At 43.2% G+C, this 24,317-nt stretch overlaps 1 protein-coding gene across 1 annotated transcript in view; it reads right to left on the minus strand.

The window, feature by feature from the left end:
- ZC3HAV1 (zinc finger CCCH-type containing, antiviral 1) overlaps window positions 1-24,317 on the minus strand; it is a 51,465-nt gene that overhangs the window by 20,010 nt on the left and 7,138 nt on the right. The window contains exons 2-5 of the mRNA XM_069588493.1: window positions 11,765-11,900; window positions 6,685-6,937; window positions 3,848-4,591; window positions 2,678-2,776 (exon numbers count right to left, since the gene is read on the minus strand). Of these exons, the coding sequence (XP_069444594.1) occupies window positions 2,678-2,776; window positions 3,848-4,591; window positions 6,685-6,937; window positions 11,765-11,900 (1,232 nt within the window). The remainder of the gene's footprint in view (window positions 1-2,677; window positions 2,777-3,847; window positions 4,592-6,684; window positions 6,938-11,764; window positions 11,901-24,317) is intronic.

Below are 24,317 nucleotides of genomic sequence, written 5' to 3' on the forward strand. Positions count from 1 at the left end.
AACACTGGAGTGGGTTGCCATTCTCTTCTCCAGTTATCCTTTCTGCACCTCCCTCTATATGCATTTATTGAGACAAACTGCTCTCTATTGGAGGCAACTGCCTGTGTGTTTTCTAGGAAGCCCTGGCCTGGAATTCATCTCTTCCAGAATTCCCCCACTGATCTTGTGCTCTTCTGACCTGACTCGTGTTTTATGTTTCTTCAACCAGTGCTCTAGACACAGTTTGTGCTGTATTAGTTCTCTAATTTGTGGATGTTCTGTTTGTTTTGGGCCACACTGCACAGCTTGTGGGATCTTGGTGCTTTGACCAGGGATTGAACCCAAGCCCTTGGGAGTGAGAGCGCACAGACTGGACTAACCACTGGACTGCCAGGGAATTCCCAAATCTGTGGATGTTTTAATGCCCACCTTTAAACTCAGGCTTCCCTTGTGGCTCAGCTGGGAAAGAATCTGCCCGCAATGCGGGAGGCCTGGGTTCGATCCCTGGGTTGGGAAGATCCCCTGGAGAAGGGAAAGGCTACCCACTTACAGTATTCTGGCCTGGAGAATTAAAAGAGTTGCAAAGAGTCAGACACGACTGAGCTACTTTCACTTAATGATAAACTTACTGAAGAAAGGCCTCTGTCAGTGTTAAGCTTATGTCTCCTTGCTTCACTGGCAGAGGAGTAGGCAAGCAAAGGATGCCCTTTCAATGACTGCTTGCTGAATAATGAATTAATGTTAGAAGCTCATAATACAGGAGAACAGAAAACAGTTCTATTTTTCACAATTTGCATTGTTTAAATCATTTTGAAATGTCACCACCAGGAATTTAACTGATTGAAAAATATAACCTTCCTCGCACCCATTAGAATGGCTGATATAAATAAGCAAACAAAAATAAATTTACAATTGTTGGCAAGGATATGGAGAAATTGGAGCCCTTGTGCATTGCTGATAAAAATGTAAAGTGATACAGGCTGCTATAGAAAACTGTGTGGCAGTTTCTTAAAACCTTAAACACAGATTTACCACATAGTCCAGCAATTCCACTTCTGGGTATATACCCAAAAGAACTGAAAGCAAGAACTGATATTTGTACAGTGTTCCTAGCAGCATTATTCACAATAGCTAAAAGGTAGAAGCAACTCAAGTGCCCATCAGTGGATGAGTGGATAAACAAAATGGGATAGAATACAATCGAATAGTGTTCAACCTTCATAAGGGAGGAAACTCTCACAAAGGCTATAATATGGGTGAACCTTGAGGACACTGTACTAAGTGAAATAAGCCAGTGTCAGAAAAGACAAATATTGTGTGAGATCACTCATATGAGGGACATAGAAGAGTCATATTTGTAGACAGAAAGCAAAATGGCAGCTGTCAGGGGCTTCGCTGCCAGAAGGGGGAAATGAGGAGCTGTTGTTTAATAGGTACAGAGTTGCTGTTTTAAAGGAGATCAGTCCTGAATATCTATTGGAAGGACTGATGTTGAAGCTGAAACTCTAAAACTTTGGCCACCTGATGCGAAGAAGTGACTCATTAGAAAAGACCCTGATGCTGGGAAAGATTGAAGGCAGAAGAAGGGGACGACAGAGGCTGAGATGGTTGGATGGCATCTCCGATGCAATGGACATGGGTTTGAATAAGTTCCTGGAGTTGGTGATGACAGGGATACCTGGCGTGCTGCAGTTCATGGGGTTGCAAAGAGTCGGACACGACTGAGCGACTCAACTGAACCGAACTGAACTAATGCTGGGAAAGATTGAAGGCGGGAGGAGAAGGGGACGACAGAGGATGAGACGGTGGGATGGCCTCACCGACGCAATGGATATGAGTTTGAGCAAGCTCTGAGAGTTGGTGAGGGACAGGGAAGCCTGGCATGCTGCAGTCCATGGGGTCACAGAGGGTTGGACAAGACTGAGCGACTGAACTGAGGTAGAGCTTCAGTTTTAAAAGACGAAAAGAGCTCTGGAGATTGGTTGCACAGCAACAGTGCTGAGCAATACATTTAAAAAGGTTAAGATGGAATCTATGTGATGTGTTTTATCTTAGTGAAAAATAAATGTTTGTTGAAGTTAAAGATTTTTGATTTAGAGAACACAGGGCAGAATCTCCTCCTCAGACACAAGGTGAATGACTCCAAGACCACTAAGTGATCAAACAAATGAATCAGACATGCGGCGTAGGCCTGGCGCAGAGACAGGAAAGGAACAGCGTGGTGCAAGAGTGACAGGGAAGTGCTGTGTCCCAGGCAGTCCCGTGGGAAACAGTTCTACAGGAGGCTTGGGGAGAACGAACAGTAAACAGATTCCAGGGAAGCCTGGCTGCTGCAGGCTCTGGGGTCACAAAGAGCTGGACACATCTTAGTGACTGAACAACAACTGCTTCTTCTGTTTGGTTTTAGTATGTAAAAAGAGGGGTCCCTGATTAAGTGTAAGAGTTCAACTAAAACTGAATTGTAAAAGGAGAAAGTATAATATCACGCAGTGGTGAAGTGGTTTGGGGTGAAAACCCAAGTTCTATTTGTGCATCTGTAAAATGAATTGACAACAGAACCTAAAGTTGACTTGAAGGTTAAAGAAGATGCATGTAAGATTCTCAGCACTGCGCTCGACACACTGCACTCAATAAATGCTAGCCATACTGCTATTAATAATGTTTCTGCTTCTAGAAAGTCCTTAAGGTAGTTACTCACTAAGTTGACAACTCTTATACAGATGGTCAAGACAAATTTCGTTTGAGCTGTGTTCTTTCATCCTGGACGATGTGGTACTGGCAGCCTCAGGTACAGAATCTACAAGACAGGGAGGATGCATGTAAGTGAACTGTAACATTTAAAGCAAAAAACAAGACACTTGGTCTAACAGTGGGAAAGAGTATCTGAAGTGGGGGCCAGGTTCAAGAAAATTCCTAAGATTCATGTACTGCTCATGAGAGCCCAGACATGAAAGCAAACATCGAAGTCAGGGTTACTTCATGTCATGCTGCTTTCTTAAACCATGGCTGAACTACTCCTGTTCTCAAATAAATGGAGCAACTTACTCTACACAGTTCTAGGGTTGGTCCTTCTGTCTTCCTATGTCCTCATCAGTACCACTGCTTAACCCAAACCCTTTGCCCTTTAGTACTGCTAAGGAACATCCAAAGAGAAACCACCAGCCGTGGCCACTCTACGCAAACACGAGACATGGGGCCCCTCTTTGTCCCTCAGTGATCACACGGAACCCAGCCTGGAGCCCGCCTTGTCATCTCACTGGCATGGGTAACAGGGATCTGAGCTGCGTTCTGACCATGGGTCCCATAGGCTGCAGCTCTGTTGCTTAAGGAAGGTGTAAAAGAAGGGACCTTGGTAAAAATGATGTTTATGAATCCTTGTACCAAGGTGAGACGTGCCAAATTATAAATCAGTAAAAAAATGTATGCAACATAAAAAATTGCTTATGCAGGATCACCTAAGCTATAAACAAACTAGGTATAGAAAAACATTAAAGAATATAAATGAAAAGTTCATTATACATTTCTTTGTGTAACCGCAGTATCTTTACTTACATTAATATCAATTATTAATATTATAACATCCTTGTATAAAATATTATGTTTATACAAAAGAAAAAGAAGGGACGTTGGGGAGAGCAAGTGCTGCCTTGTGCGGGGGCAGAGGGCTCCCCACGTGTGGGCAGGACCTGCTTGTTAACCCCCGAATTCCAGAGCATAACACATCTTTCTTTCCTGACTGCCACCACGAAGCCAAACCCAGTGGCACCAGTTTTACCTATATCGATAGTTTTACCCATCACTTTATCCATCCATCTACTGGCACTGTGGACAGACTGACTAGCCCAGAAGGTCTCTTCTGTGTGATTACCGTTAACAAAGGCCGAGGCTCCATCCCCAGTCATCTTGCCAGCGGTGGGCAGGTGACTCCGAGGTGTTCCGGTGTCTGGATTCCTAGGTAACGATTTTTCTCTCTGACTACTGCTTGGGGTTTGGTAATTTGCCAGTCTCGTGGAGGTGGTATCTACGGCCATGCCATCAGCCTTATTATCAAAAAGCGGGAAATGCTGGCTGTCTTGATTCCCACTCCTGCACTCCGCCTTCACATGGTCCGAGGAAAGGACAGCGGTGCTCTTTCTGGTGGTGATGGTTTCAGGTGTTTGCGGAGAACCGGGAGGAGAGAAGGAGAAGGCTGGACTGGAGGAAAGCCAACTCTTTTTACCGGTGTCCTGGTCATTCTGCCAGGACGCAGGGCCCTTCCAGTTGAAGGCTAGTGTCAAATCACTATGATTCCCATAGAAAAGATCCTTTGTGCTGCCGTTCTCTGCAAGCTTCTGGCTTCCTCCCCCTTGATGGGTTCCTCCGAGAACAACAGCTGCAGACGGGACGGAGGCAGGCGGGGGACATTCCTGACTTCCCAGATGCGAGAGTTTGTGGGCAAGATCCTCGACAGGCCCATCACTCGGGACAGAGCCGCGGTGGCCAGCAGGCTCTGGGCTTGCTGAGCAGGACCTCTGGGCAGGAGTTGAAGCTGCTGGAAGAAATTCCTCGCCGCCCCGGTCTCTGCTCCTACTCCTCCCTCTGTATGCTGGGTCTCTACGATGGGGAGGAGGAGCTGGGAAAGAAAAACCAAACAACAAAAGTTAGCTTTAATGTCACTAACGCTGTACCCGCCTCCCATTCGGCCTCAGAGGGGCCGGGTGACGTGAGAGTGGGGTAAAGCAGAAACAGTGTCAGCAGGAGAGAAGAAAAGGAAGGGCTTCGTCAGCAGGCAAAAGAAGTTCAGATGTTTTTGTGGGTAAGTATATTTGGAGGTCTAAACATCTTTTCAGGGAGTCCCCATGACCACTTTTAGGGATCTCACTCTTTCCACCTCGGACCCCTAAACGTTCACACTGGAGAAGCAGTGAATTAACCCGGCACTGTCATTCGGCGATCCTGCAGAGTCAAATGCTGCCAGTGCTTGCAACAGCCAGGACCTGAGCCGTGCTGTGCTTAGTCGCTCAGTCATGTCCGACTCTTTGCAACCCCATGGACTGTAGCCCACCAGGCTGCTCTCCGTAGGGATTCTCCAGGCGAGGATACCGGAGAGGGTTGCCATTTCCTCCTCCAGGGGATCTTCCCGACCCAGAAATTGGACCCGTGTCTCCTGCATTGCAGGCGGATTCTTTACCTGCTGAGCTACCAGGGAAGCCCAGCCACGACATGGAGGCAACCTAAATGTCCATTGACAGAGGAATGGATAAAGAAGACGCGGTACCTATCTACAATGGAAAATGCCATTTGCAGCAATACAGATGGGCCTCGAGTGTCATACTACTGCACACTAGAGTGAAGCAAGTCAAATAGAGGAGAACCATGCTGTGACATGCCTTCTATGGGTAATCTTCAAAGAAATGATACAAATGAACTTATCCACAAAACAGAAAAGGACTCATAGACTTAGAGAAGGAACTTATGACTACCAGCGGCAGAAGGATGGCCGGAAGGGATGGTTAGGGAATTTGAGATCAACATATACACACTGCTATATTTAAAGTGAATAACCAAAAAAATAAAAATAAAAAAATAAAGCGGATAACCAACAAGGACCTACTGTGTAGCACAGAGAACTCTGCTCAGTGTTCATGGCAGCCTAGACGGGAGGGGAGTTTGGGGGAGAATGGATACATGTATATATAAGGCTGAGTCCCTCTGCTGTGCACCTGAAACTATAGCAATATTGTTAACTATTCTCCAAAATCAAATAAAAAGTTTAAAAAAATTAATTTGTGTGAAAATCTTGTCAAGGTGGAAAAATCCCCCCTTCCTGCCAGCCCAGCAGAAAACACCACCTTTGGCCTAGGATAAAGGTTGAGCTAACCCTGGCTCTTCTCAGCTTCTCTCATGGGACTTAGACGCAGCTCCTAAATGCCCGCTGTCTTAGGTGGGGCTGTCCACAGTCTTCAAGTTCAAGTCCACATTCACCGCTAGGGTGAATGGAGAGATAGACTAGTGCTCATCAGAGACAAGCGCCCCCAAATCACTAAGAGTTCACCCATATTTTGACACAATCATACCTAAGCTAAGAAGTCACAATACCTAAGACAACAACAAAAAAAGAAAATAAGGAAAGGTCTGATTTCACTGAAGCTTGGAATTATCCAGAGTTGTTCATCTGGCCCCCAAGCTTAAGTCAGCGATATCCAAAATTAAAAAAAAAAAAAAATTGACCTCTTTCTAGAAACATTTTAAGTCACAGCCCCGGGAAGCAAAGAGAAGGGAGGGAATGAGCCTGCATGTGTTCGTGTGTGCAAAAAGTGTGGTGTGCTTGTATGTGATGTTTATATGTGGGGTTCATATGTTTCTGTGAAGTGTGTGCATGTGTGTGTGTGATATGCCTACGTGGTGGACATGTGAGGGGTGTATGTGTATGTACATGAGGTTTGCACAAATGGTATGTGACACATGTCCCTTATATGTTGGCAACGTGCCCAAGTGTGAAGTGTGTTTGTGTGGTGTGGATGCATGGAATAGCATGAAATCAAACTGCAAAATCACACATATACTATGATCATAATTATGTAAAAATTGTGTATGCATATCGACAAGGTCTGAAAGGGAAAATAGTTTTACATGATGAGGTAGGGTGAGTGTAAGTAGAGATTCCCTCTCCTTGTGATTTCTGTTTATTTCCGTTTATCCTGTTAAGAAGGCCACCAAGCTTACCTTTCCACGCTGAGGGCTTCTTCCGGCGGTGCCTGCTATTGCAGATGTCCTGGATGTTCTGGACCACGCTTGAGCTCAGCCCGTGCTCCCTCATGACGGCCAGCACCCTTCTGTCCATCAGGTTATGGGACCGGAAGCAGTTGGCATAACCACAGTTCCCTCGGGTAAAATGTTCACAGACGTGGAGTCTTTCACATGGGGGCTGCTGGTTACAAATCTGTCTTCCACCCTCACCCTTATAATTCTTGCATATCTACAGAAGAAAGAAACAAGAACCAGAAAGAAAACATTGTTTCTCTATGTGCCACACGTTAAGGAAAGTTTGTGTAAATATAATGATCTATATGGGAATAGAATCTAAAAAAGAGTGGATCTATGTATCAGTTCAGTCAGTTGCTCAGTCGTGACCAACTCTGCGACCCCAGGGACTGCAGCATGCCAGGCCTCCCTGTCCATCACCAACTCCCAGAGTTTACTCAAACTCATATCCATTGAGTCAGTGATGCCATACAATCATCTCATCCTCTGTTGTCCCCTTCTCCTCCCACCTTCAATCTTTGCCAGCATCAGAGTCTTCAAATGAGTCAGTTCTTCACATCAGGCGGCCAAAATATTGGAGTTTCAGCATCCACATCAGTCCTTCCAATGAATATTCAGGACCGATTTCCTTTAGGATGGACAGGTTGGGTCTAGGTATAGGTATAACTGATTCACTCCTGAAACTAACACAACTATACACCAATAAATATTGATTAAATAAATAAAAAATTAAAATGCTTTTTTTTTACTTCCTGGTAAGAAAAAAATGCATATTTTCTTATTTCCTGAAAGAAAAAGAAAAAAACAGAAGCACAGATATAAACTTCCCTGATGACTCAGCAGGTAAAGAATCTTCCTTTAATGCAGGAGCTGCAGGAGACGCAGGTTCAATCCCCGTGTCAGGAAGATCCCTTGGAGAAGGAAATGGCAACCCTCTCTAGTATTCTTGTCTGGGAAATCCCATGGACAGAGGAGCCTGGTGGGGTACAGTCCATGGGGTCACAAAGAGTCAGACACGACTGAGCACATGAGCAGAAGCAGAGATATATCTAAGGAAAAAAATTGTATGTGTACAACTCTGTAATCTCTGTTGAGTTATATTCAATCATTGACTTATTTGGGGAAGAAGAGGCCTACAAACTAACTTAAAGAAACTTGACTTTTATTAACCTCTTTTGGAAGAATCAATATAAGATGGCCAGCTATAGATAGAACAAAACAGGACCCAAAGGGACCCCTACATATAAAGGAATCCCAAAGACGAAGGCCCACCTTTGGATATCAACACATCTTCAATTAAAAGACCATCTTCAATTAGAAGAACACTGCAGGGGGCACATGTTATCCTGCATGCCACGTAGAAAGTCAAAAAGAAAAGAAAGGATGTGAGGTCTTACCTTCAGCTGCTGGGAGCTGGGCAGAATGTGGCAGTTTCTCAAAAGCCCAAGTGATAGTTGAACATTTTTATATGTAAATAGGTATATCTACATATCTAGCTCTACAGAGATGTAATTCTTACTGAAAGGAGAGCAGGAGAAGTATATCATCAATGAGGCCAGACCCTGTGATACAGGACTAGAGGATGTTGGTTGAAGTCTGCAGCTGGAAGCAGCTATACATGACTTCACATCTGAGTTACTTACTTACTCCCAGCCTCTTGCCCTTGCTGTAAAAGACAAAAATATTTGCTCCCCTCACCTAACCATGTTGTGGAGCAGGTTAAATAATAAAATACGTAATGTCTTGAGCACAATACAAAATGTGATGCAAATGTTTGAGTCGTTACACAAAGAGGCTTAAACACAAAAGCATCTGTAAGTTGTTTCAACAGACTCTGAGCAAACCAGATCAACATGGGCCACTGTGGTGTATCCAGGTGGGAAAGACATGGATTCAACCATGATTGAGCCATACAAACAACTTCTAAACCTGATGCAAATATATATCATTGTGATAGAGTCTAGGAGCCAGAATCGAGACTCTTGGCCAACAGTTCTCAAAGTGTGGTCCCTGGACCAACAGCATCAGCTCCAACTGAAAACTAACTAGAAATATAAACCCTTGGGCCCTTCCCCATATCTACAGTCAGAATGGCCAGAGAAGCCCAGCAATCTGGGTTTGACAAACACTCCCGGTGATTCTGACCCACACTAAAGCTTGAGAGCCAGAATTCTCGGGGCTCAAGTCAAACAAGGATTATTAGCAACTTCACAAATGATACTTTGGTTAACATTCCTAGCACTATTCTGATGTTTAAGAAAGACTGCTCCTGCCAGAACAAATGAGACCCATTTCTCCCTTTTAATAAATGCACTTCAATTATCCATGTTTATATACCAGGAAGTTCAGGTTTATGTGTTTATGTTCTCACAGGTTAAGCAAAGTGGAAAAGTCTGAACGTGTTCGGTATTTGAGGGCAGGCGTGTGCCTTGCCCACCAGTGGCTTCAGGATTTAACTCAGTGCTACCCTTGCACTCCTGAGTGTTAGCTGAATGACTGCAAAGCAAACAGTTAAGTGAGACCCTGAAGGATGAAATGCCTTGTCCAAGATCACATAGGTAGTTGGTGGCAAAGGCAGAACTTAGAGACATGGAGGAACCATCCTTGATCAACTATCCTTGGAACTAGCTGAACTCCGGCTGACCACTCCCCTCCCCTGCTAAAACCTTGAAAATACTCCGCCTTACTCCCCCAAGTTAAAACACTCCTACAGAGACAACTCTTGCCCAGAACAGTCAAACAGAGACTTATGTCATCGGTGCTCTAGTTGATTCCCCATCACAGGAACCAGCTTCTCAGACTTCTGGTCCCAGGAAGCAGTGCAGTCTGCTAATCTGTGATCCTACCCCAACAGGTGGTAAAAGGCAATTAAGTTATCAGCTAAAAATAAACTTCAAGCACAAACCGTTCCACTCTACCCTCTAATCACGGGTTCTGAATTCTTAAAATCCATGGGTACGGTAAGGGAGCCTCAGGTGACACTTCAGACTCTCTGTGTGATTAAGGTCAGCATCCTCCTACGAGAAGCCTCCCAGCACTTTTGTCAATGGGCTTTTTCTGGGCTAAGTCAGCAACAGCACCATCCAGTAGGTTCTTTCCTAGAGAAAGGAAGAGCCGCCGCTCCTCTTATTCTCCAGGGACGTGATATAGCAAGTCCTTGGTGATTCTGGAGAACAGAAGCAGAGAGCTGACCTGGTGAGTGACGTTTCCAACCCTTCAAGTTTAACACTAGGTTGGACCCCGGGCAACACTCTCTCAAGAGTCATGACAAGTGTTCAACTGTTGTCATTCTTTCACATGAAAGGGAAAGGAGAGGGTGCCTCTGTTAGTCAATGGGACCTTTAACGAGTTAGGGTGTAAGGCATTTTCCCCATACTGGTAGCCAGGAAGGACTGGGCGGGCTGGCACATAGGCCATAGAGATCCTAAGATAAGACCTCTGAACCTTGGGTTCCTGGAAACAGAGAGAATAAGAGAGAGAGAAACTCAAGTACATAAATGAAAGAATGCCTGGGGAAGTGAGTTATATATAGTTAAATATCCCTCCCCCACCCTTCGTCTCTGAAGACATTTTTACAGAGTGTCTTGCATTCCTATCTTGCCTGAGTTCAGTAATCAACACAAAATCACCCCACGTGTCCTAAGTTTTCCTAAGTCCTCAGGGAAACACACTGAGCTTAGAGTCAAAAGATGTTTAATCCTCCAGAAGTCCCTAATAGCTACCTTGTCATACATAAAAGTACGACCGAATTTCAACCTTGTTATCTTATCTCAGTCCCTTCCACCCTCTCAATTTGAGGCTCCCATTACGTTTCTGCGCTACTCTTCCAATGTGAGGCTAACTTCTTTACAAAAGGATTTTTCTGAGATCATTCTCAGATACTATTCTTTAAGCAGCAGCATCTGATTTTCAAGTCAATATTCCTAGGTGGATGAGACTGTTAATTATCTGAGATTATTCTTATCTTTCTTCTAATAGAAGCTTCCAAGTTTTAGCTGGACATAGAGTTACCCAGCCAGAAAACTACATTTCCCAGCCTGCCTTCTGCCTAAGTGCAGTCATGTGATAAGTTCTGGCGAGTGAGATGGAGTATACAATGAATGAGATATAATATCCAAGTCACATCCTTTTAAAAAGGAAGCAGCTTGTTTTTTACTTACTCCTTGTCTACGTTCCTGTTGGCTAGAAAAATGATGACACTGAGAAGAGCCTCCTTGTACCATGGGGAAGAAGCCACATATTAAAAGAGAACAGAGATATCTACTGGTCCAGTAATAAAATAGATCTATTATATATAAGATAACAAGGCTGATCTACTGGCCCGAGTCCCTACATGACATCATGGAATTCAGCTGCCTGACCATCAGACTACCTGCCTGCCTACCTCTAGGCAAGACCAAAAGCCAGCAAACTATTAGCATAAATGATCAAATAGTTTAGGCTTGGCAGGCCATCAATCTCTGTTGCAAATACTCAACTCACTCTTGTATGAGAAAGCGGTCATAGACAATATATAAATGAATGAGTGTGACTGTGTTCCAATTAAACTACAAAAACAGGCGGCAGGTGGGATGTGGTCCATGGAGTAGTTTGGTGACCTCAGATCTACACTACCAAGAGATGGAGAAACCAAGCAATATTTTACTTGAATCACTGCATTTTGAGATCTCTTTGTTACAATTTAGCCTCAAGCAATGTACCCTGTCATCTTCGAAATCTTGCTTCAAAGCCCACCTCTTCCAGGAAGTCCCTCGGATGTAAGGCATCAATTAGTCTTATTGTTAGTTCTTCAGATCATACTTGCTCGCATAGGGTCCCCTAGCAGCCCAGGGGAGGAGGCATTCCAGACTCAAATACTTATTAAACTTCAAATAAGAAGGAAACTGTTGGAATCTCCAGGTCACTTAGCAACAGCCACCTGCTGACTGCCACCTGCTGAGCCCTGGTGCCAGGTTTTCTCTGCCCCCATTCCAACACACACAGGACACCACACTGCCAAAGGCATTCTGCTTGCTTTTCAAACTGAGGAATCAGAACTTACCTCGGGCATAAAAAAAGGGTCACTTTGGAGGAGGAGCACCGCCAATTCCTCTTGGTTCAGTCCAGAGAGCCCATGGTTTGTCAGGACCCTGAAGTTATCTTCTGAGAGAACCTCGTGAGAATATTTGCATAAATTCCTGGAAGGAAATAACAATGGTTAGCATTTCCACTTCACAGAAAAAAAAGAAAAAGCAATCATCCAGGAAACCTTTCAAGTGAAAATCAATGCCCACATCCTTGGGTAACTAACACAAGGTTGGTCCAGCTTCAAGAATACACTTTAAAAATATAAACTGATGAAACACGTAGATAGGAAAAGAGAATATGAGGATCTCTTCATAAATTATACACATGTATTCTTTTTGTTAAACTTTTTATTTTGTATTGGAGTATAGCTGATTGACAACATACACGTTATGCTTTAATTTATTGCAATCCTTCTTTAAACGTCTCCTCTCAGTCAGTTCAGTTCAGTTCAGTCACTCAGTCGTGTCCTTTGCGACCCCATGAATTGCAGCACACCAGGCCTCCCTGTCCATCACCAACTCCCAGAGTTCACTCAGACTCACGTCCATTGAGTCAGTGATGCCATCTCCTCTAGTATACGTTAATTACGTAAGACGAGGAAAAAATAGCAAAGAAACTGAGATCAATTTAGTGGAAATGACTGCTCATTGAGAGGCAAATAATAATTAGGATAACATATCCTAATGACAATAAAATCAATGGGATAAAAGAATTTCATTGATCAAACTAAACTAGATGAAACTGTTCCTTGCTTTATCACTTCTATGAATGTATACCTATGTGATTTGTGACCACAAAGGAATGCAACAAGCTTGTCATCGCATATTTCAAACAACTTTACCAAGAAAGTGATAAAAATCCCCTTCACTTTAAGACTGATGATTTAGGTCTGACAGAACTTTCTGTGATGATGGACTTGTTCTATAATCTGAGCTTTCTGAGATGTAAGCCAGACATGACTAACGCACACGTGAAATATAGGTAGTAAGACTTAGGAAACTAAATTTTCCATTTTATTTCAATTAATCTAAATTTGAATAGCCTCATATGACTAGTGGCCACAAGACTGCATGGCAGAGATTTAAACATTTGCTCTTAAAAATGTGGTGGGAGCAGTAGCTTTACCATTATTACAAATTTAGAATATCCTAGGCTCCACCCCAGCTTGAGTGAATCAAAATCTGCCTTTCAACAAGACCCCCAAATCATAATCACACTGACGTCCCACAAGCACTGAGTTATTAGACCAAGCATTGAGACGCTGACAGCACTGATGTTTTCATCAGACAAACATAACTTGACAATTAGCAATGTTCACCTAACAAATGTCTTCTACTTCTTAACTTATATATGTACATTCCCTATAATATCACCAACATCCTCAGATTTATGGTTTTAATAGTTGCTAATGTGATGGGATCTTAATATTTTCCAGTTTGTACAACCATTATCAAATTGTCAGGTGGTTAGGTAATGGCCAGATTTTCACTATACAACCTTTATAAACCTTTCACTATACAACCTTTATAAACCTTTCCTCTTTCACATTATTTTCTTGAGATTTATTTGAGAGTATTGCCTCAGTGGTTGGTGTTTCATTTTGATCTCCTGCTCTGCAGAAAACATGCTAGTAAATCTAGGGAGTGTGTCTCTTTCCCTCCAAGCACATTAACATAGAGTTTTATCACTTTTGCTACTTAACTAAGAAATAGATTCATGCTTTTAATTTGCACTTTAATTATTAGCAAGACTGAAATATTCCAAATGTAGGTTTGATGCTCATATTTCCTCTTATATTATTTGTTCATATCTTTTAACTGTTTATCTACAGATTTATAATTGTTCTTTATATTTTTAATGCTAATCTTTACCAGCCTTGTTTATTTCAAATAGTTTTGCACTTTTCCCTTTTTATCAAGAACTTATTAAGCTTTCTATTGCTCAATTTTTATACAATCAGATCCTTCCAATTCACCACTTGTAATTTAGCCCACTGTTTTAATACTTGAAAAATTAATTCTTCCACCACAGCTGGATAACTATATCATTTTGTTTCACTTTTTAAAAAGATATTTTCAAAAAAATAAAAAATAAAAAAGATATTTTCAACTTTAAAATATCTAGAGCTTATTTTGAAAACCAGCATCAGAGGGCAGAAGTGCTTTATATCTTTTCTCAGTAATGTCTATTGAATGGGATTCCTTTCTTACTATTTTGTTGTCCAGAACTATTGTTTGTTAACTTTTTAGCAAATTTAGAATGCAGGGAATCCTTATTATGTTTTTATCAATTTACTATTCTGCTTTGCATCTGATACCATACAATATAAATGTTCTTTGTACCACATTTTAAATATTAACAGAATAATTTATCCTATTATCTGTTCTTTTCAAAAATTTCCTTAATATGCTCAAGTATTATTTTCTCTATAGAAACTGTATTATCGTTTTGTCAATTTCCACAAAATATCATATGGAATCTAATTTGTCTTAACTCCATACATTAGATTAGATATTATGTCATCTTACTATTTTAAATCTTCTGATTTTAGGACAGAAAATATCTCCTCATTTATTCAAGTCTTATGCTATTTTTCTTACTGAAAATTAAAATCTTTCTTTTCATAGTTCTCTTTCATTTCCCAAATATTAAACATAAATCAGTTGTCACTATTGTTTTTCGTTGTCACTGTAAACAGAAATGCAACTGACTGCAAAATTATCTTATTGAAATTGACAGTGATTTTTGTAATGTAAACACTTACATAAAAGTTATTCTCTAAGAATTGGTCTTTGAAAGTCACTATGCAAATGCCACTGTCTGTGTAAGGCATTTCTGAAACACTCTGGCATTGCTTTTGGGTCTAGCTGTAGGAACCCCAAAAGAAAAGTCAGAATCAACAACCATGGCAGCTGCCACCTGAGCCCTTAAAACCCAGCCAGCCCTCCCACACTCCCTGCTTCATGCAAAAGTCAAGGGCAGGTGGTCAGGCTCTATTGACAGCCTGTATCCCAGCCATTTTCTAGGGCGTGCACTCTCCTGGTTTTCTTCACCAGGAGTCCTGGCTTTTAGTGTGTTTCTGGCACTCCCTGATAAAGCTGACATCAGCTCTCTGCTTGCTCTCGGGGTTTGTGGTTTCAGATAACTGCTCCCCCACAGCCCTCACTCCCCAGAGCCCTCAGCAGCTATGCAAAACTACACCTTATCTCTCACAACCATCACGGGAGGGGGGCATCTATGAAGAGATTCTACAGCAGGAAGGGGCCCAGCCTCCACCCCAAAGCAGGAAACCCCTCCAGTACAGCTTTTACCAGACACGTGTGAGCCTCCCTACCTCTCTAGACTTCTTACTCCCCTGGGCATTGCCGCTAATGACCCTCTCAATCCGGAGCAGAAAATGAGCTCACTGAAACACCCCACCGCTAGGCAGCTTCTACCCTCTGGCTCAGAGATATCGGACAGCGGGTAGGTGGGAGGAATTAAGAACCTTTCTTTCCTTTGAGCTTCAGTCCAGGTGTTGTGGTCACAGTACCAAGACGATCGTACCTCGCCTATGGCCGGATTACAGTCATACTTGAAGACCCAGCCCCTCTCCAGATTCCAGCAACACACAGCCTCGGTCTTACCTGTCTTGCACCTGCTCTGCCCTTGCCAAGGGGCAGTGGGGCACTTCCAAGGTCCTGGAAGTCAGTATTTCCTCTAAATAACTAAAGGCAACCAGGCAAGCCTATGAAGCCCTCTGCCTGGAGCCCCAAGAGTCTGGGCTTTCCCAGCCCACCTAAGACACTCATGCCCATAGGAGGAGCTCAGCCAGCACACATGATGCTGGCTGGGTCCTTGATGCTGCCTGTCTGAGGGCCCAGATCACTCTTCATTTCTCATCTCCATCCTCAGGCAAACTATTCATTCCTCTAGATCCTATAATCCTCACCTTGAACCCAGCTTCAGTCAGCAGCATGTCATATCTAGCCTTGGGTTCTGACCTGCAGCTCCATCCCTGGGAGGCCCTGCTCTGTTTCCCCACATTTCCTAGACTTTTCCAAGCTTCTTAGAGGATTTATCTCCACCCTAATTTCAAAAAAGTGGGGCAGTTCTCACTCACTTATCTGGGGAGTGACTAAGACCAAGGACTTCCCAGGTGGCACTGGGAAGTGGTTAAAGAACCTGCTTGCCAATCCCGGAGACCTAAGAGACTCGGGTTTGATGGCTGGGTTGGGAAGATCCCCAACATTCCCCAGCATTCTTGCCTGGAGAATCCCATGGACAAAGGAGTCTGTGGGCTAGAATCCACAGAGTCAGACACAAATGAAGTGACTTAGCCCATATGCATGCAAGTAAGACCAGAAGTACGGATGCTAACACTCATCACATAGTTTCTAAGTGACAGGTACTGGATCTGTTATTTATAACCTATGAGGAAATATTCTACTTTTTATTTTGGGAAACTGAGGCTAGGTAACATGAGAAATAAAAGGTGACTCAAATAAGAGGAAAAGCTCATCACTGAACTCAGAACTCAAGAAAATTAAAAACATAATCTGGAAAAATAAAAACAAACAGGACTGAAAATTTTCCAAACCAAAAAGAAAAAAAAGAAAGCCATGCTAGACCATCCCAGTTACTGTTCCCTTGTTGCTCTTATTGTTTAGTAGCTAAGTTGTGTCCAGTTCTTTGCAACCCCATGGACTGTAGCCCATAAGGCTCCTCTGTCCAAGGGAGGCAAGAACACTGGAGTAGATTGCCATTTCTTTCTCCAGGAGATCTTCTCCAGGGATCGAACCTGGGTCTCTTGCATTGCAAGCAGATTCTTTACCATCTGAGCTACCAAGGAAGAATATGGTGTAGGAGGGACACAATAAATGATAGAAACTGTTTCTTGGGACTTCCCTGGCAGTGCAGTGGTTAAGACTCCATGCTTCTACTGCAGGAGGCACAGCTTCAATTCCTGGTTGGAAAACTAAGATCCTGCATGCATCTTAGCAAGGCCAAAAGGAAAAATGAAACTATTTTGGGCTTCCCAGGTGATGCCATTTGGTAAAGAATCTTCCTGCCAATGCAGGAGACTCAACAGGCGAGGGTTCGCTCCCTGGGTCAGGAATATCCCCTGCTATAGGAAAGGGCAACACACTCCAGTATTCTTGCCTGAGAAATCCCATGGACAAAGGAGCCTGGTGGGGCTCCATGGGGTTGCAGAGTCAGACACGACTGAGCACACTCACTTATGCTAGCCTATTTTCTATGGCAGTTCCCAGATCCATAAAGGCTATGTCTAGTACTTCATCAAGCAAATATGAACATCTAATAAATTATTTTTTAAAAAAAGAAAAGAAACTGTTTCTCATGATTGGCATTGAGGAGACAAGTTCAGCAGCTGACTGATTCAACCTTCAGCCGAACCTGTCACGGTCAGGGCTTGATGGAGGTCATGTTTAGGTTTAAGATGCAGAAGCTTCCTTCTCACTTACTTTCTTCTGATCATTCTGTCTCAGTTCCAGGTCCCCGATACTGGCTACGAGGCTTTAGCTAGGAAATGGTGTGAAAATCTCCCAAGGCCTCTTGAGGTTCTCAAAACCAGTGGTTCTCAAAGTGAAGTCCTCCGATCAGCATCACCTAGGAGGCTGTCAGAAACGCAAATTCTCAGGCCCTGTCCCAGACCTACAGAGTGAGTCTCAACTTTCTAGGTCACATCAGAATCGCTGAGAAGGTTTGTTAGAACACAGATTGCTAGACACCACCCCCAGAGTTCCTGATCAGGAGGTCTGGGATAAGGGCTGAGTGTACACTTTTTACAAGCTCCTAGGTGATGCTAATGCTGCTGGACCAAAGGGCACACCTAGATAAGCATGTTCAAGGTGACCTCCTCCAACAAAAGGTTGACTCACAGCCATGGGACTCCCCACCTCCCAACACAGAAAAGAGCTCACCCATAAGCCCTTATGAACTGCCCAGGGGGAGACAAGGGTTTGCAGAAGGCTGCCTGCCCTTGGAGCAGATAAACTTCAAACAGCAAGAGTTGGGATAGGAAATGATAACTTTTCTAAAAAGAGCGAAGATGGCCTTGGGAGAGGCAAGAAGGTCTCTCAGGAATCTCAAGCCAAAAGCCTAAAAACAAATGATCTTTTCATTCTTTTCTTCCAGCCATGGAATGAAAGGTTATTTTAACCCTGGCAGGAAGTGCTCTGCCAACCACAGATGAGGTCTAGCCTGCAGAGAGGTTCTCATCCCTGGCTACACATAATAACCAACTGGGCAGTGCTGAGAAATACCTAAGCCTGGCCACACCCTCAGAGACGGTTATTTAATTTGACAGGAGGTGGGACCCCAGATGATTTCAGTGTGCAGTCAGGGCTGGGAGTTGCTGGTTGGGCCTGTTGGATGAAATTCTAAGCTAGGTTCCTGAATTAGATATTCATACGTGTGAGCTCTGGCACTTCGCAAGTCAATAAACATAGGGTCAACCCTAAACCAGACCAACGAGAAAACGATAACCTTAGGGAGAGTCTTGGTTTTACTTTATTTTTATTTTTAAAAATAATTTTATTTCTTGCTCACTCTCTCTTTTTTTTTTTTTTTTTTTGGCCTGTGCTAGGTCTTCGTTACTGCAAGCGCTTTTCTCTAGTTGTGGTATGCAGAAGCCACTCTCTAGTTGTAGGGGATTCTTAATGTGGTGGCTTCTCTTGTTGTGAAGCACAGACAGAGAGCCCAGACTTCAGTAGTTGCAGCTCATGGGCTTTAGAGCACAGGCTCAATAGCTGAGGCACATGAGCTTAGCTGCTCCGAGGCATGTGGGATCTGCCCAGACCAGGGACCAAACCCTTACCAAACCCTTACCGCCTGCTCTTTACTACTGAGCCACCAGGGGAGCCCCAGTTTGTGTTTTTAATTGGAATACAATTGCTTTACAATGTTGTGTTAGTTTCTGCTGTACAGCCGCGTGAATCAGCCATAGGCATATCCTTCTTGAGCCGCCCTCCCATGCCACTCCTGTAAGTCATCACAGAGCCCTGAGCTGAGCTCCCTGTATTACGCAGCAGCTTCTCACTAGCTATCAAATTTGCCCGTGGTCGTGCATAGATGTCAGTGCTTCTCTCAATCCATCCTGCTCTCTCCTTCCCCCACTGTCTCCACACGCCCATTCTCTAGAGAGTCTTGTTTTTCAACAGTTGTTTGTATCAAAACACCTCTTCCTTTCACCTGATCTGCTCCCCAACACCTCATGGGAGGAGGGTGGACAGAATCAAAGAGCTAGTCAGTTTGTGTAGAACACAGGAAATAGCTCACCACGCCGCCAGCCAAGAGAGAAAGAAACCAAGACCTGTGAAAGATAAAAATCTAGAGAACATTAGTCTACAGAGTAAAATGGCGTCAGTCAAACCAACCCTGAAAAGTATCCAAGTCATGAGACTCCTATTCTCTATATGACTGTACCTCTGATGTTTGAGATTCGATTGCCAGTTACTAGAGGCAGGAATGATTCACCAAATCTGGAACTCCTAGTCAGATGGGGGAAAACCAGAGTAGACCAGCGAACACAGGAGCAGTCTAAGGAACAGTGTGCGGGAAGGGAAAGGGTGGAGCCGAAGAAACAGGCCTGCTTTAACCACAGTGGTGTTACCCAGAGTATACCGGCTGCAAAGACGAGGTGCCCCCTGACTGCTGACTGTGGTGAGCCGCAGGTGCAGATGGCCAAGGTTCCCAGAATGGGAGAGGCGCGGGGCGGAGGAACTGACTGTAATCTCTGCCTGTGGCGCAGGGCGGAGGAACTGACTGTAATCTCTGATTGTACCAAAAGTAAGGCAAACTGTACAGGTGCCACACACTGTAGACAAGCTCCCCAGGTTGACCTATTTCTCTGGTCCTGGGGTTCTCAAACTCAACTCCCCATTAGAACCACCCATGGCCTTTTTTTTAATTATTAATAATTGTCTTTATTTATTTTGGCTGTGCTGGGTCTTGGTTGCTGTGCAGGCTTTTCTCTAGCTGCAGAGAACAGGGCCTGCTCTCTAGCTGTGGTGCGAGGGCTTCTCATTGCCGTGGCTGCTTTTGTGGCAAAGCACAGGCTCTGGGGTGCAGGCTCAACAGTTGTAGTGCATAAGCTTAGTTGCTCCAAGGCATGTGGGATCTTCCCGGACTGGGAATCGAACACCCATCCCCTGCATTGGCAAGGCAGTTTCTTTACCACCGAGCCACCAGGGAAGCCCCACCCATGGCCTTTAAAAAGAACCCCAATGCCCAAGTCATACCCTATACCAATTAAATCAGAACATCCAGGGGTAGGACCTGGGCACCAGTATCTTTAAAAGATTCCTCAAGTGATTCCAATGTGAAGCGAAAGTTTGGCATCATTGCCCTAAGTCCACATCAGGACTGAGAAAAAGCATAGCAAGTGAAGACAATGAAGAGCAGGAGATACTATGTAGCATGTGGGATCTTAGTTCCCTAACCCGGGATCAAACCGGCCCCCCCCCCTTGCAGAGGAAGCCTGGAGTCCTAAACACTAGACCACTAGGTAAGTCCTTGGTCTGAAACATTAAAATTTTTTCTCAGTGAGGAAGCATTCAAAAATCATGAATGAGGTCTCCACTTTCTTCTCCCAAACTGAGTCCAACTTTTGTGCCCCAATTTGGTTAAATTGATTTCTCACTGGACTTGAGATCTGAAGTTCTTCTTTTATTCCTTTTCTAAAACCATCTCGGGACCTTGCCAATTCTAAAGTAGCCTGTAGATTCTTTGTCACCCCATGGACTGTAGCTTGCCAGGCTCTTCTGTCCATGGGATTCCCCAGGCAAAAATACTGGAGTAGATAGCCATTCCCTTCCCCAGGAGATCTTCCCAACCCAGGGATCAAACCCAGGACTCCCAAATTGCAGGTGGATTCTTTACCGTCTGAGCTAGCGGAGAAGCCCAAAGGTCACAGATACTAGTTTGGAAATAAATGTGGTCAGGAGCAGTAATCAAATTAGAACCTTTTTATGTAAACAAATCTATACTTACCTTAAATGTTTAATTCTGTCACCTCTACATTAAGTAAAAAGCAGAAAATATTTTGTTATCAGATTCTTTTTTAATCACTTATTTAAAATGTCAGGAAGACTCCACGGGAAGAGCACAATTAGTAACAAAGGGAACTTCCAGGGAGATTCCTCCTGGGTATATACCCTCACAAAAGACATGTAACATGCAGAAGTAAATGGCAAACTTTGAAGACATTGTGCTAAGTGAAAGAAGCTAGATACAACAGGAAAAATATTGTATGATTCCATTTACAGGAAATTTCCAAAACAGCCAAATCCATGCAAACAGAATGTGGATTAGAGGTTACCAGAGGCTGTGGAGAGGAAAGAATGAGGTGTGCCCATGGATGGGTGTGGGGTTTCTTTTTGGGATTATGAAAATGTTCTGGAACCAGAAAGTGGAGATGGTTGCACAACATCGTGAATGTACTTATTGCCGTTGAACTGTACAGTTTACAATAAAAAACAAAATACAATAAAAGCAATTACAGGCAAAAATATATTGCTAAGAGGACAGAAAAAGAACAATGCAAATAAGAAACAACTGCCAAGAATCAGACACCACGTAAGACAAAGTTAAAAAACAAGCATTAGGCCATAGCAATATTTTTCTTGGATCTGTCTCTTGAAGCAAAGGGAATAAATGCAAAAAGAAACAAATGGGACCTAATTAAACTGAAAAGATTTTGCACAGCAAAGGAAGCCATCGGCAAAATGAGAAGACAACCTACTGAATAGGAGAGAATATTTGCAAACACTATGACCAACAAGGGATGAATAGCCAACGTATATAATATCCAACATATGTAAACAGCTCATACAGCTCAACATCAAAACAAAATCAAACAATTTAAAAATGGGCACAACTGAATAGACATTTTTCCAAAGAGGAAATACAGATAGCCAACAAACACATGAAAAAATTCTCAGCATCACTGATTATCAGGGAAAGGCAAATCACAATCACAATGAGATAGCACTTCACACCTGTCAGAACGGTTATCATCAAAAAGAACACAAACAACAAATGTTGGCAAGGATGTGGAGGAAATGGAACCCTCATACACTGTTGGTGGGAATGTAATTGGTGCAACCATTGTGGAGAAGAGTATGGAGGTCTCTCAGAAAACTAAAAATAAAAACTACCACATGATCCATTAATTCCGATACTGGGTACATGTCTGAAAAAAGCAAAAACACCAATTTAAAAGGATACATACCCGATATTCACAGAAGCACTATTTACAATTGCCAAGTTATGGACGAAACCAAAGTGTCCATCAACAGACAGACAGATAAAGAAAATGTAGTATACTCTGGAATACCACAGTGGAACACTGCTGCTGCTGCTGCTGCTGCTGCTGCTGCTGCTGCTAAGCCGCTTCAATCGTGTCCGACTCTGTGTGACCCCATAGACGGCAGCCCACCAGGCTCCCCCCGACCCTGGGATTCTCCAGGCAAGAACACTGGAGTGGGTTGCCATTTCCTTCTCCAATGCATGAAAGTGAAAGTGAAGTTGCTCAGTCGTGTCCGACTCTTAGCGACCCCATGGACTATAGCCAACCAGGCTCTGTTGTCCATGGGATTTTCCGGGCAAGAGTACTGGAGTGGGGTGCCATTGCCTTCTCTGACAATGGAACACTACTCAGCCATAAAAAAGAACAAAATTTTGCCATTTGCAGAAACACAGAAGGACTTGGAGGACTTTACACTAACTGAAATAAGTCAGACAGAGAAAGAAAAGTACTGTGATATCACATATATATGAATCTAAAAAAATACAACAGTGAATATAACAAAGAGAAGCAGATTCACAGACACAGAGGGAACAAATGAGTGGTTTCCAGTGGGGGTAAGGGGAGGAGAAATGTAGCAGTAGGAGATACAAACTATTAGGTGTAAGATAGGCTCAAGGATATGCTGTACAAACTGGGGAACAGGGTCAACATTTTGTAATAACTATAAATGGAAAGAAACTTTAAAAAACTGCCTAAAACTTTTTAAAAAAATTTTAAAACAAGCAGTATGACTTAGAAGTGCTAGAGAGTAACAATATATAAACTAACAGTATATAAACAATAAATTTATATAAACAATATATAAACTAACAATATATAAAATATGAAAGTATTGAAACCATAATGAGGTACAACTTCACGTTCCTTGTACTGGCACAATTTGATGCCATCAATTGGCAAGGATGTGAAACAAAGGAATGTTCATATTTTCCTGGTGGGACTAAAACTTGGTGTGCACACCTGGAGATTTGGTATCGGCCTCTAAAACTTAAGCATGGGAATTCTGCTACTAGATACCGAGGTAACTCTTCCACGTATACACAAAGAAAGATATTCCAAATTATTAGTTTATAATAACAAAAAACTGAAAACAACCTGTATTTTAATAACAAGAAAACTGATACAAAAATCATGTACATTTGTACAAAAGAAAGCAATTGTTTATAAAAGAAAGAACTAGAGCAGTCCTTCTCTTAAAATGATGGGGTTTGGAGGCCCGTGTTGCTGTTGTTTAGTTGCTAAGTCGTGTCTGACTCTTTTGTGACCCCACAGACTGTAGCCCGCCAGGTTCCTTGGTCCGCAGGATTTCCCAGGTAACAATACTGGAGTGGATTGCCATTTCCTTCTCCAGGGAATCTTTCCAATCCAGAACTCAAGTACCTAGACACTTAGAAGTAATTAATCAAGCTAAGAAATGGTTCAATAAAATATGTTCTCTCTTCCTATCTTGACAAATGCACTTTCATAATGACCTGGAAGGCCAAGTTCAAATTTAGAATGCTCAGACTCCTTTGAGTTCTGTGATAGAATATATTAACAGTAGAATGAAGAAAGTCAGCCCTGGCTCCCACCTCCAGTCCATCACTTCTCTTCTCCCCATCAGGCTCTGTCCCACATTGCTAGTGCCATCAGACAGAGGCGATGAACATGCCAGCCTGTACATCCAAATTCCTTCCGCATGTCGGAAGACACAGGGAAGAGGCCCACTCAGGCCCTGGAAATGGGCTTGGGAATTCTAGGGTTCTGGGAATCCACAGCATAGTCTAGAACGATGAGGGGGAGGGGGAGGGCGCCAGAGGGAGGCCACTGGGTCCAGATGAGCACGATTCCTTAACTCCACAGACTCCTCAAAAGGTGAGCAGGTATAGACTTGGGCTAAAACTAGGACCATACAGCAGTGGGCACAGGGCAGAAATTTGTCTTGCCCAGGCCACAAGGTGTATAGAAACAGGGCTTTGTTAGCAGGAGTGAGTCTCAAACATTAAGTTGTGCAAACAAGATGAAATAAAGCAAATATTTGCATACCCAATCACTGATGTAATCTACAGCCTTGAAAACAGGCAAAACAATCCTAAACATTGTTTAGAAATAAATGCATGTGTAGAAAGATAATAAACATGTGGGGGAAAATAAATATCAAATGCAGAACCGTGTTGTGGGATTGTAAACTGGTATAGCCATTATGGAAAACAGAATGGAGTTCCTCAAAAAATTA

This window comes from Ovis canadensis, chromosome 4 (genome assembly GCF_042477335.2).
Source record: "Ovis canadensis isolate MfBH-ARS-UI-01 breed Bighorn chromosome 4, ARS-UI_OviCan_v2, whole genome shotgun sequence".
NCBI classification, from domain to species: Eukaryota; Metazoa; Chordata; class Mammalia; order Artiodactyla; family Bovidae; genus Ovis; species Ovis canadensis.